Below are 12,332 nucleotides of genomic sequence, written 5' to 3' on the forward strand. Positions count from 1 at the left end.
GACTCCAGGGTGATCCCAATAAACGCCCGACTCCAGGGTGATCCCAATAAACGCCCGACTCCAGGGTGATCCCAATAAACGCCCGACTCCAGGGTGATCCCAATAAATGCCCGACTCCAGGGTGATCCCAATAAACGCCCGACTCCCGGGTGATCCCAATAAATGCCCGACTCCCGGGTGATCCCTATAAACGCCCGACTACCGGATGATCCCTATAAACCCCCGATTCCCGGGTGATCCCTATAAACGCCCGACTCCCGGGTGATCACAATAAATGCCCGGCTCCCGGGTGATCCCAATAAACGCCCGACTCCAGGGTGATCCCAATATACGCGCGGCTCCCAAAAGATCCCTATAAACGCCCGGTTCCCGGATGATCCCTATAATCGCCTGGCACCCGGGTGATCCCTCTAAACGCCCGGCTCCCAGGTGATCCCTATAAAGGCCCGGCTCCCGGGTGATCCCTATAAACGCCTGGCTCACGGGTGATCCCTATAAACACCTGGCTCACGGGTGATCCCTATAAACACCTGGCTCACGGGTGATCCCTATAAACACCTGGCTCACGGGTGATCCCTATAAACACCTGGCTCACGGGTGATCCCTATAAACGCCCGGCACCAGGATGATCCCTATAAACGCCCGGCACCAGGATGATCCCTATAAACGCCCGGCTCCCGGGTGATCCCTATAAACGCCCGGCACCCGGGTGATCCCTATAAACGCCCGGCACCCGGGTGATCCCTATAAACGCCCGGCACCCGGGTGATCCCTATAAACGCCCGGCACCCGGGTGATCCCTATAAACGCCCGGCTCCCGGGTGATCCCTATAAACGCCCGGCTCCCGGGTGATCCCTATAAACGCCCGGCTCCCGGGTGATCCCTATAAATGCCCGGCTCCCGGGTGATCCCTATAAACACCTGGCTCACGGGTGATCCCTATAAACACCTGGCTCACAGGTGATCCCTATAAAGGCCCGGCACCCGGGTGATCCCTATAAACGCCCGGCTCCCGGGTGATCCCTATAAACGCCCGGCTCCCGGCTGATCCCTATAAACGCCGGGCTCCCGGGTGATCCCTATAAACACCTGGCTCACGGGTGATCCCTATAAACGCCCGGCACCAGGATGATCCCTATAAACGCCCGACTCCCGGGTGATCCCTATAAACGCTCGGCTCCCGGGTGATCCCTATAAACGCCCGGCACCCGGGTGAACCCTATAAACACCCGACTCCAGGGTGATCCCTATAAACACCCGACTCCAGGGTGATCCCTATAAACACCCGACTCCCAGGTGATCCCTATAAATATCCAACGTCCGGGTGATCCCTATAAACGCCCGACTCCCGGGTGATCCCAATAAACGCCCGACTCCCGGGTGATCCCAATAAACACCCGGCTCCCGGGTGATCCCTATAAACGCCCGGCTCCCAAAATATCCCTATAAACGCCCGGCTCCTGGGTGATCCCAATCAACGCACGACTCCAGGGTGATCCCAATAAACGCCCGGCTCCCAAAAGATCCCTATTAACGCCCGGCTTCCAAAAGATCCCTATAATCTCCCGGTTCCCGGATGATCCCTATAAACACCCGACTCCCGGGTGATCCCTATAAACGCCCGGCTCCCAAAAGATCCCTATAAACGCCCGGCTCCCAAAAGACCCCTATAAACACCCGACTCCCGGGTGATCCCTATAAACACCCGACTCCCGGGTGATCCCTATAAACACCCGACTCCCGGGTGATCCCTATAAACACCCGACTCCCGGGTGATGCCTATAAACACCCGACTCCCGGGTGATCCCTATAAACACCCGACTCCCGGGTGATGCCTATAAACACCCGACTCCCGGGTGATCCCTATAAACACCCGACTCCCGGGTGATCCCTATAAACACCCGACTCCCGGGTGATCCATATAAACACCCGACTCCCGGGTGATCCCTGTAAACACCCGACTCCCGGGTGATCCCTATAAACACCCGACTCCCGGGTGATCCCTATAAACACCCGACTCCCGGGTGATCCCTATAAACACCCGACTCCCGGGTGATCCCTATAAACGCCCTGACCACAGGGGATCCCTATAAACACCCGACTCCCGGGTGACCCCAATAAACGCCCGGCTCCCGGGTGATCCCTATAAACACCCGACTCCCGGGTGATCCCTATAAACGCCCGGACCCCGGGTGATCCCTATAAACGCCCGACTCCCAAAAGATCCCTATAAACGCCCGACTCCCGGGTGATCACAATAAACGCCCGACTCCCGGGTGATCCCAATAAACACCCGACTCCCGGGTGATCCCAATAAACACCCGACTCCCGGGTGATCCATAAAAACGCCCGGCACAAGGGGGATCCCTATAAACGCTCGGCTCCCGGGTGATCCCAATGAACGCCCAGCTCCCGGGTGATCCCTATAAACAACCAGCACCAGGGTGATCCCTATAAACGACCGGCTACTGAAAGATCCCTATAAACGCCATACTCCTGGGTGATCCCAATAAACGCCCGACTCCCGGGTGATCCCAATAAACGCCCGACTCCAGGGTGATCCCAATAAACGCCCGACTCCAGGGTGATCCCAACAAACGCCCGACTCCAGGGTGATCCCAACAAACGCCCGACTCCAGGGTGATCCCAATAAACGCCCGACTCCAGGGTGATCCCAATAAACGCCCGACTCCAGGGTGATCCCAATAAACGCCCGACTCCCGGGTGATCCCAATAAACGCCCGACTCCCGGGTGATCCCAATAAACGCCCGACTCCCGGGTGATCCCAATAAACGCCCGACTCCCGGGTGATCCCTATAAACGCCCGACTCCCGGGTGATTCCTATAAACGCCCGACTCCCGGGTGATCCCTATAAACGCCCGACTCCCGGGTGATCCATATAAACGCCCGACTCCCGGGTGATCCCAATAAACGCCCGACTCCCGGGTGACCCCTATAAATGCCCGGCACCCGGGTGATCCCTATAAACGCCCGGCACCCGGGTGATCCCTATAAACGCCCGACTCCCGGTCGATCCCTATAAACGCCCGACTCCCGGTCGATCCCTATAAACGCCCGACTCCCGGTCGATCCCTATAAACGCCCGACTCCCGGTCGATCCCTATAAACGCCCGACTCCCGGTCGATCCCTATAAACGCCCGACTCCCGGTCGATCCCTATAAACGCCCGACTCCCGGTCGATCCCTATAAACGCCCGACTCCCGGTCGATCCCTATAAACGCCCGACTCCCGGTCGATCCCTATAAACGCCCGACTCCCGGGTGATCCCTATAAACGCCCGACTCCCGGGTGATCCCTATAAACGCCCGACTCCCGGGTGATCCCTATAAACGCCCGACTCCCGGGTGATCCTATAAACGCCCGACTCCAGGGTGATCCCTATAAACGCCCGACTCCCGGGTGATCCCTATAAACGCCCGACTCCCGGGTGATCCCAATAAACGCCCGACTCCCGGGTGATCCCTATAAACGCCCGACACCCGGGTGATCCATATAAACGCCCGACTCCCGGGTGAACCCAATAAATGCCCGACTCCCGGGTGACCCCTATAAACGCCTGACTCCCGGGTGATCCCTATAAACGCCCGACTCCAGGGTGATCCCAATAAACGCCCGACTCCAGGGTGATCCCAATAAACGCCCGACTCCAGGGTGATCCCTATAAACGCCCGACTCCAGGGTGATCCCAATAAACGCCCGACTCCAGGGTGATCCCAATAAACGCCCGACTCCAGGGTGATCCCAATAAACGCCCGACTCCCGGGTGATCCCAATAAACGCCCGACTCCCGGGTGATCCCAATAAACGCCCGACTCCCGGGTGATCCCTATAAACGCCCGACTACCGGATGATCCCTATAAACCCCCGATTCCCGGGTGATCCCTATAAACGCCCGATTCCCGGGTGATCCCTATAAACGTCCGACTCCCGGGTGATCCCTATAAACGTCCGACTCCCGGGTGATCCCTATTAACACCCGACTCCCGGGTGATCCCAATAAACGCCCGACTCCAGGGTGATCCCAATAAACGCCCGACTCCAGGGTGATCCCAATAAACGCCCGACTCCAGGGTGATCCCAATAAACGCCCGATTCCAGGGTGATCCCAATAAACGCCCGACTCCAGGGTGATCCCAATAAACGCCCGACTCCAGGGTGATCCCAATAAACGCCCGACTCCAGGGTGATCCCAATAAACGCCCGACTCCCGGGTGATCCCAATAAACGCCCGACTCCCGGGTGATCCCTATAAACGCCCGACTACCGGATGATCCCTATAAACCCCCGATTCCCGGGTGATCCCTATAAACGCCCGACTCCCGGGTGATCACAATAAATGCCCGGCTCCCGGGTGATCCCAATAAACGCCCGACTCCAGGGTGATCCCAATATACGCGCGGCTCCCAAAAGATCCCTATAAACGCCTGGCTCCCAAAAGATCCCTATAAACGCCCGGTTCCCGGATGATCCCTATAATCGCCTGGCACCCGGGTGATCCCTCTAAACGCCCGGCTCCCAGGTGATCCCTATAAAGGCCCGGCTCCCGGGTGATCCCTATAAACACCTGGCTCACGGGTGATCCCTATAAACACCTGGCTCACGGGTGATCCCTATAAACACCTGGCTCACGGGTGATCCCTATAAACGCCCGGCACCAGGATGATCCCTATAAACGCCCGGCACCAGGATGATCCCTATAAACGCCCGGCTCCCGGGTGATCCCTATAAACGCCCGGCACCCGGGTGATCCCTATAAACGCCCGGCACCCGGGTGATCCCTATAAACGCCCGGCACCCGGGTGATCCCTATAAACGCCCGGCACCCGGGTGATCCCTATAAACGCCCGGCTCCCGGGTGATCCCTATAAACGCCCGGCTCCCGGGTGATCCCTATAAACGCCCGGCTCCCGGGTGATCCCTATAAATGCCCGGCTCCCGGGTGATCCCTATAAACACCTGGCTCACGGGTGATCCCTATAAACACCTGGCTCACAGGTGATCCCTATAAACACCCGACTCCCAGGTGATCCCTATAAATATCCAACGTCCGGGTGATCCCTATAAACGCCCGACTCCCGGGTGATCCCAATAAACGCCCGACTCCCGGGTGATCCCAATAAACACCCGGCTCCCGGGTGATCCCTATAAACGCCCGGCTCCCAAAATATCCCTATAAACGCCCGGCTCCCGGGTGATCCCAATCAACGCACGACTCCAGGGTGATCCCAATAAACGCCCGGCTCCCAAAAGATCCCTATTAACGCCCGGCTTCCAAAAGATCCCTATAATCTCCCGGTTCCCGGATGATCCCTATAAACACCCGACTCCCGGGTGATCCCTATAAACGCCCGGCTCCCAAAAGACCCCTATAAACACCCGACTCCCGGGTGATCCCTATAAACACCCGACTCCCGGGTGATCCCTATAAACACCCGACTCCCGGGTGATCCCTATAAACACCCGACTCCCGGGTGATGCCTATAAACACCCGACTCCCGGGTGATCCCTATAAACACCTGACTCCCGGGTGATGCCTATAAACACCCGACTCCCGGGTGATCCCTATAAACACCCGACTCCCGGGTGATCCCTATAAACACCCGACTCCCGGGTGATCCCTGTAAACACCCGACTCCCGGGTGATCCCTATAAACACCCGACTCCCGGGTGATCCCTATAAACACCCGACTCCCGGGTGATCCCTATAAACACCCGACTCCCGGGTGATCCCTATAAACGCCCTGACCACAGGGGATCCCTATAAACACCCGACTCCCGGGTGACCCCAATAAACGCCCGGCTCCCGGGTGATCCCTATAAACACCCGACTCCCGGGTGATCCCTATAAACGCCCGGACCCCGGGTGATCCCTATAAACGCCCGACTCCCAAAAGATCCCTATAAACGCCCGACTCCCGGGTGATCACAATAAACGCCCGACTCCCGGGTGATCCCAATAAACACCCGACTCCCGGGTGATCCATAAAAACGCCCGGCACAAGGGGGATCCCTATTAACGCTCGGCTCCCGGGTGATCCCAATGAACGCCCAGCTCCCGGGTGATCCCTATAAACAACCAGCACCAGGGTGATCCCTATAAACGACCAGCTACTAAAAGATCCCTATAAACGCCATACTCCTGGGTGATCCCAATAAACGCCCAGCTCCCGGGTGATCCCTATAAACAACCAGCACCAGGGTGATCCCTATAAACGACCGGCTACTAAAAGATCCCTATAAACGCCATACTCCTGGGTGATCCCAATAAACGCCCGACTCCCGGGTGATCCCAATAAACGCCCGACTCCAGGGTGATCCCAATAAACGCCCGACTCCAGGGTGATCCCAACAAACGCCCGACTCCAGGGTGATCCCAATAAACGCCCGACTCCAGGGTGATCCCAATAAACGCCCGACTCCAGGGTGATCCCAATAAACGCCCGACTCCAGGGTGATCCCAATAAACGCCCGACTCCCGGGTGATCCCAATAAACGCCCGACTCCCGGGTGATCCCAATAAACGCCCGACTCCCGGGTGATCCCTATAAACGCCTGACTCCCGGGTGATCCCTATAAACGCCCGACTCCCGGGTGATCCCTATAAACGCCCGACTCCCGGGTGATCCATATAAACGCCCGACTCCCGGGTGATCCCAATAAACGCCCGACTCCCGGGTGACCCCTATAAATGCCCGACTCCCGGGTGATCCCTATAAACGCCCGGCACCCGGGTGATCCCTATAAACGCCCGGCACCCGGGTGATCCCTATAAAGGCCCGGCTCCCGGGTGATCCCTATAAAGGCCCGGCTCCCGGGTGATCCCTATAAACACCTGGCTCACGGGTGATCCCTATAAACACCTGGCTCACAGGTGATCCCTATAAACGCCCGGCACCCGGGTGATCCCTATAAACGCCCGGCAAACGGGTGATCCCTATAAACGCCCGGCACCCGGGTGATCCCTATAAACGCTCGGCTCCCGGGTGATCCCTATAAACGCCCGGCTCCCGGCTGATCCCTATAAACGCCGGGCTCCCAGGTGATCCCTATAAACACCTGGCTCACGGGTGATCCCTATAAACGCCCGGCACCAGGATGATCCCTATAAACGCCCGACTCCCGGGTGATCCCTATAAACGCCCTGCTCCCGGGTGATCCCTATAAACGCCCGGCACCCGGGTGATCCCTATAAACACCCGACTCCAGGGTGATCCCTATAAACACCCGACTCCAGGGTGATCCCTATAAACACCCGACTCCCAGGTGATCCCTATAAATATCCAACGTCCGGGTGATCCCTATAAACGCCCGACTCCCGGGTGATCCCAATAAACGCCCGACTCCCGGGTGATCCCAATAAACACCCGGCTCCCGGGTGATCCCTATAAACGCCCGGCTCCCAAAATATCCCTATAAACGCCCGGCTCCCGGGTGATCCCAATCAACGCACGACTCCAGGGTGATCCCAATAAACGCCCGGCTCCCAAAAGATCCCTATTAACGCCCGGCTTCCAATAGATCCCTAGAATCGCCCGGTTCCCGGATGATCCCTATAAACGCCCGACTCCCGGTCGATCCCTATAAACGCCCGACTCCCGGTCGATCCCTATAAACGCCCGACTCCCGGGTGATCCCTATAAACGCCTGACTCCCGGTCGATCCCTATAAACGCCCGACTCCCGGTCGATCCCTATAAACGCCCGACTCCCGGTCGATCCCTATAAACGCCCGACTCCCGGTCGATCCCTATAAACGCCCGACTCCCGGGTGATCCCTATAAACGCCCGACTCCCGGGTGATCCCTATAAACGCCCGACTCCCGGGTGATCCCTATAAACGCCCGACTCCCGGGTGATCCCTATAAACGCCCGACTCCCGGGTGATCCCTATAAACGCCCGACTCCCGGGTGATCCCTATAAACGCCCGACTCCCGGGTGATCCCTATAAACGCCCGACTCCCGGGTGATCCCTATAAACGCCCGACTCCCGGGTGATCCCAATAAACGCCCGACTCCCGGGTGACCCCTATAAATGCCCGACTCCCGGGTGATCCCTATAAACGCCCGACTCCCGGGTGATCCCAATAAACGCCCGTCTCCCGGGTGATCCCAATAAACGCCCGTCTCTCGGGTGATCTCAATAAACGCCCGTCTCCCGGGTGATCCCAATAAACGCCCGTCTCCCGGGTGATCCCAATAAACGCCCGACTCCCAAAAGATCCCTATAAACGTCCCACTCCCAAAAGATCCCTATAAACGCCCGGCTCCCAAAAGATCCCAATAAACTCCCCACTCCCAAAAGATCCCAATAAACGCCCGACTCCCAAAAGATCCCACTAAACGCCCGACTCCCAAAAGATCGCAATAAACACCCGACTCCCAAAAGATCGCAATAAACGCCCGGCTCCCAAAAGATCCCAATAAATGCCCGGCTCCCGGGTGATCCCAATAAACGCCCGGCTCCCGGGTGATCCCAATAAACGCCCGGCTCCCGGGCGATCGCAATAAACGCCCGGCTCCCAGGCGATCCCAATAAACGCCCGGCTCCCTGGTGATCCCAATAAACGCCCGGCTCCCTGGTGATCCCAATAAACGCCCGGCTCCTGGGTGATCCCAATAAACGCCCGGTTCCCAGGTGATTCACCCTAAGGAATCCTTGATCCATCTTACACACCTCGATTCATTTGGCCCTCAATCTTCTCGGCTCGGGGGAATTCAAGCCTCGTCCCTGTAATCTGCCTCAGAATATAACCCTTTTAATCCCGGTATCATTGTGGTGAACCCGCGATCTGGCCCCCTTCAAGACCAATATCTTCTCCCTGAGATGCGGACACCATGGCTGAACACACTTACTCCAGAAGGGAAGGGACGATGAACCTACTCCTGCTCCTGTTACCTGTGCTCGTCTGGGGGGGCGAACCAGGACTCTGTTCAGCTGTAACAGAAGCTCCACCCTGGTGTATTTCAGTCTCATTGAGGTGAATACTAAATCCACACAAACAGGGAGAACGATGGTTCCAGGGGTGAGGAATTTCAGTTCAGTTGATAGATTGGAGAAGCTGGGACTGTTCTCCTTGGAGAAGAGAAGGTTGAGAGCAGATTTGAAAGACTTGTTCAAAATCATGAGGGGTTTGGACAGAGTAGATAAGGAGAAACTGTTCCCATTGGTGGGGGGGTCGAGAATGAGGGGGCACAATTTAAGGTCATTGACCAAAGAAGCAATGGAGACAGGAGGATAAACTTTTTCGTGCAGCAAGTGGTGGGGGCTGGAATACGCTGACTGACATGGTGGTGGGGGCAGCTTCCATGGATCCATTCAAGAGGGAATTGAATTAAGTCTGAGGAGGCACAACATGCAGGGCTATGGGGGAGAGGGAAGACAGGGGGGGGGGAGAGGGAAGACAGGGGGGGGGGAGAGGGAAGACAGGGGGGGGGGAGAGGGAAGACAGGGGGGGGGGAGAGGGAAGACAGGGGGGTGGGAGAGGGAAGGCCGGGAGGGGTGGGGGGGAGGGGGAGAGCGGGGGCGGGGGCGCTCTGGGGCCGCGAGGGGGGGGCGCTCTGGGGCCGCGAGGGGGGGGCGCTCTGGGGCCGCAGGGGGCTGCATGAGGAACCGAGTCTTTGAACGGGACTGTACTATAGTGAGTTCCGAGCTCTCCAGGGAACACAGTCTCCAGGGAACTCACCTCGGATCAGCCACTCACAGTTGCCGTTGACAGAATAGTTGCCGGGACCATCAGTCACGTAGCCGGGCTGTTGGTTGAGCAGCTGCCGCTGTCCCTTACATTCACCGGCTCGTCCCCTCGGACACAGCAGCAGGACCACGAGAGCCAGGCTCTCAAAGAGCCTGGTCCTGGTCCTCTTCCTCTGCTCACCCCATGGGGCAGCCTTCATCCTGCCCTCTCCGCTGGGGCGGCCGGAGAGAGCCACGTCCTTCCAGCCTGCAACCGATTGGCTGACCGACTGCCGTCAATCACGGGGAGGGCACGGGTCAAAGGTCAGCCCCATCACAAGCTGCGAAGAAAGAAACCATGTTTAATAGAGGAATAGAGGGGTGTAGGGGCAATACCAGGCTCACAGGCCCACCCTCCGGACCGTGCCCACAGGCCCCACCGACACACCCAACAGCCGGGGACAGGACCCTGGTCAGAGAGATCTCCCCATGTGACTGACAGTGAACGGAGCAGCTCACCCAGCGCAGAATATACACTGACCAGGGGGCAGCCTGGATACACACCCCGCCCCCTCCACACACCCCGCCACGCCCCCTCCACACACCTGCCCCGCCTCCCACCCCGCCCCCTTCACACACACCACCCCGCCCCCTTCACACACCCCGCCCCCTTCACACACACCGCCCCCTCCACACACACCGCCCCCTCCACACACCCCGCCCCCTCCACACACCCCGCCACGCCCCCTCCACACACCTGCCCCCTCCACACACCCCGCCCCCTCCACACACCCCGCCCCCTCCACACACACCGCCCCGCCCCCTCCACACACCCCGCCCCCTCCACACACCCCGCCCCCTCCACACACCCCGCCCCCTCCACACACCCCGCCCCCTTCACACACACCGCCCCGCCCCCTCCACACACCCCGCCCCCTCCACACACCCCGCCCCCTCCACACACCCCGCCCCCTCCACACACCCCGCCCCCTCCACACACCCCGCCCCCTCCACACACCCCGCCCCCTCCACACACACCACCCCGCCCCCTCCACACACACCACCCCGCCCCCTCCACACACACCACCCCGCCCCCCTCCACACACAGCCACCCCCTCCACACACCCCCGCCCCCTCCACACACCCCGCCCCCTCCACACACACCCCGCCCCCTCCACACACCCCGCCCCCTCCACACACACCACCCCGCCCCCTCCACACACCCCGCCCCCTCCACACACCCCGCCCCCTCCACACACCCCACCCCGCCCCCTCCACACACCCCACCCCGCCCCCTCCACACACACCACCCCCGCCCCCTCCACACCACCCCCGCCCGCTCCACACACCACCGCCCCCTCCACACACCCCCCGCCCCCTCCACACACACCACCCCGGCCCTCCACACACACCACCCCCGCCCCCTCCACACACACCACCCCCGCCCCCTCCACACACACCGCCCCCTCCACACACACCACCCCGCCCCCTCCACACACACCACCCCGCACCCCTCCACACACACCACCCCGCCCCCTCCACACACACCACCCCCGCCCCCTCCACACACACCACCCCGCCCCCCTCCACACACACCACCCCGCCCCCTCCACACACACCACCCCGCCCCCTCCACACACACCACCCCGCCCCCTCCACACACACCACCCCGCCCCCTCCACACACACCACCCCGCCCCCTCCACACACACCACCCCGCCCCCTCCACACACACCACCCCGCCCCCTCCACACACACCACCCCGCCCCCTCCACACACCCCGCCCCCTCCACACACCCCGCCCCCTCCACACACCCCGCCCCCTCCACACACACCACCCCGCCCCCTCCACACACACCACCCCGCCCCCTCCACACACACCACCCCGCCCCCTCCACACACACCACCCCCTCCACACACCCCGCCCCCTCCACACACCCCGCCCCCTCCACACACCCCGCCCCCTCCACACACCCCCACCCCTCCACACACCCCGCCCCCTCCACACACACCACCCCGGCCCTCCACACACACCACCCCGCCCCCTCCACACACACCACCCCCGCCCCCTCCACACACACCACCCCCGCCCCCTCCACACACACCACCCCGCCCCCTCCACACAACCCCCGCCCCCTCCACACACCCTGCCCCCTCCACACACCCCACCCCGCCACACACCCCGCCCCCTCCACACACCCCACCCCGCCCCCTCCACACACCACCCCGCCCCCTCCACACACCCCAACCCCGCCCCCCTCCACACACCCCACCCCGCCCCCTCCACACACACCACCCCGCCCCCTCCACACCACCCCGCCCCCTCCACACACCCCGCCCGCTCCACACACCCCGCCCCCTCCACACACCCCGCCCCCTCCACACACACCACCCCGGCCCTCCACACACACCACCCCGCCCCCTCCACACACACCACCCCGCCCCCTCCACACACACCACCCCGCCCCCTCCACACACACCGCCCCCTCCACACACACCACCCCGCCCCCTCCACACACACCACCCCCGCACCCTCCACACACACCACCCCGCCCCCTCCACACACACCACCCCGCCCCCTCCACACACACCACCCCGCCCCCTCCACACACACCACCCCGCCCCCTCCACACACACC

The 12,332-nt window shown here is 61.0% G+C and overlaps 1 protein-coding gene across 1 annotated transcript in view; it reads right to left on the minus strand.

Moving 5' to 3' along the window:
* megf8 (multiple EGF-like-domains 8) overlaps positions 1 to 10,030 on the minus strand; it is a gene marked incomplete at its 3' end in the record, with an annotated part of 790,270 nt that extends 780,240 nt beyond the window's left edge. Inside the window, exon 1 of the mRNA XM_041181277.1 lies at positions 9,709 to 10,030. Within this exon, the coding sequence (XP_041037211.1) occupies positions 9,709 to 9,916 (208 nt within the window). The remainder of the gene's footprint in view (positions 1 to 9,708) is intronic.
* Between the last annotated feature and the right edge of the window lie 2,302 nt (positions 10,031 to 12,332).

Source organism: Carcharodon carcharias (genome assembly GCF_017639515.1).
Source record: "Carcharodon carcharias isolate sCarCar2 chromosome 29 unlocalized genomic scaffold, sCarCar2.pri SUPER_29_unloc_7, whole genome shotgun sequence".
Lineage (NCBI taxonomy): Eukaryota > Metazoa > Chordata > Chondrichthyes > Lamniformes > Lamnidae > Carcharodon > Carcharodon carcharias.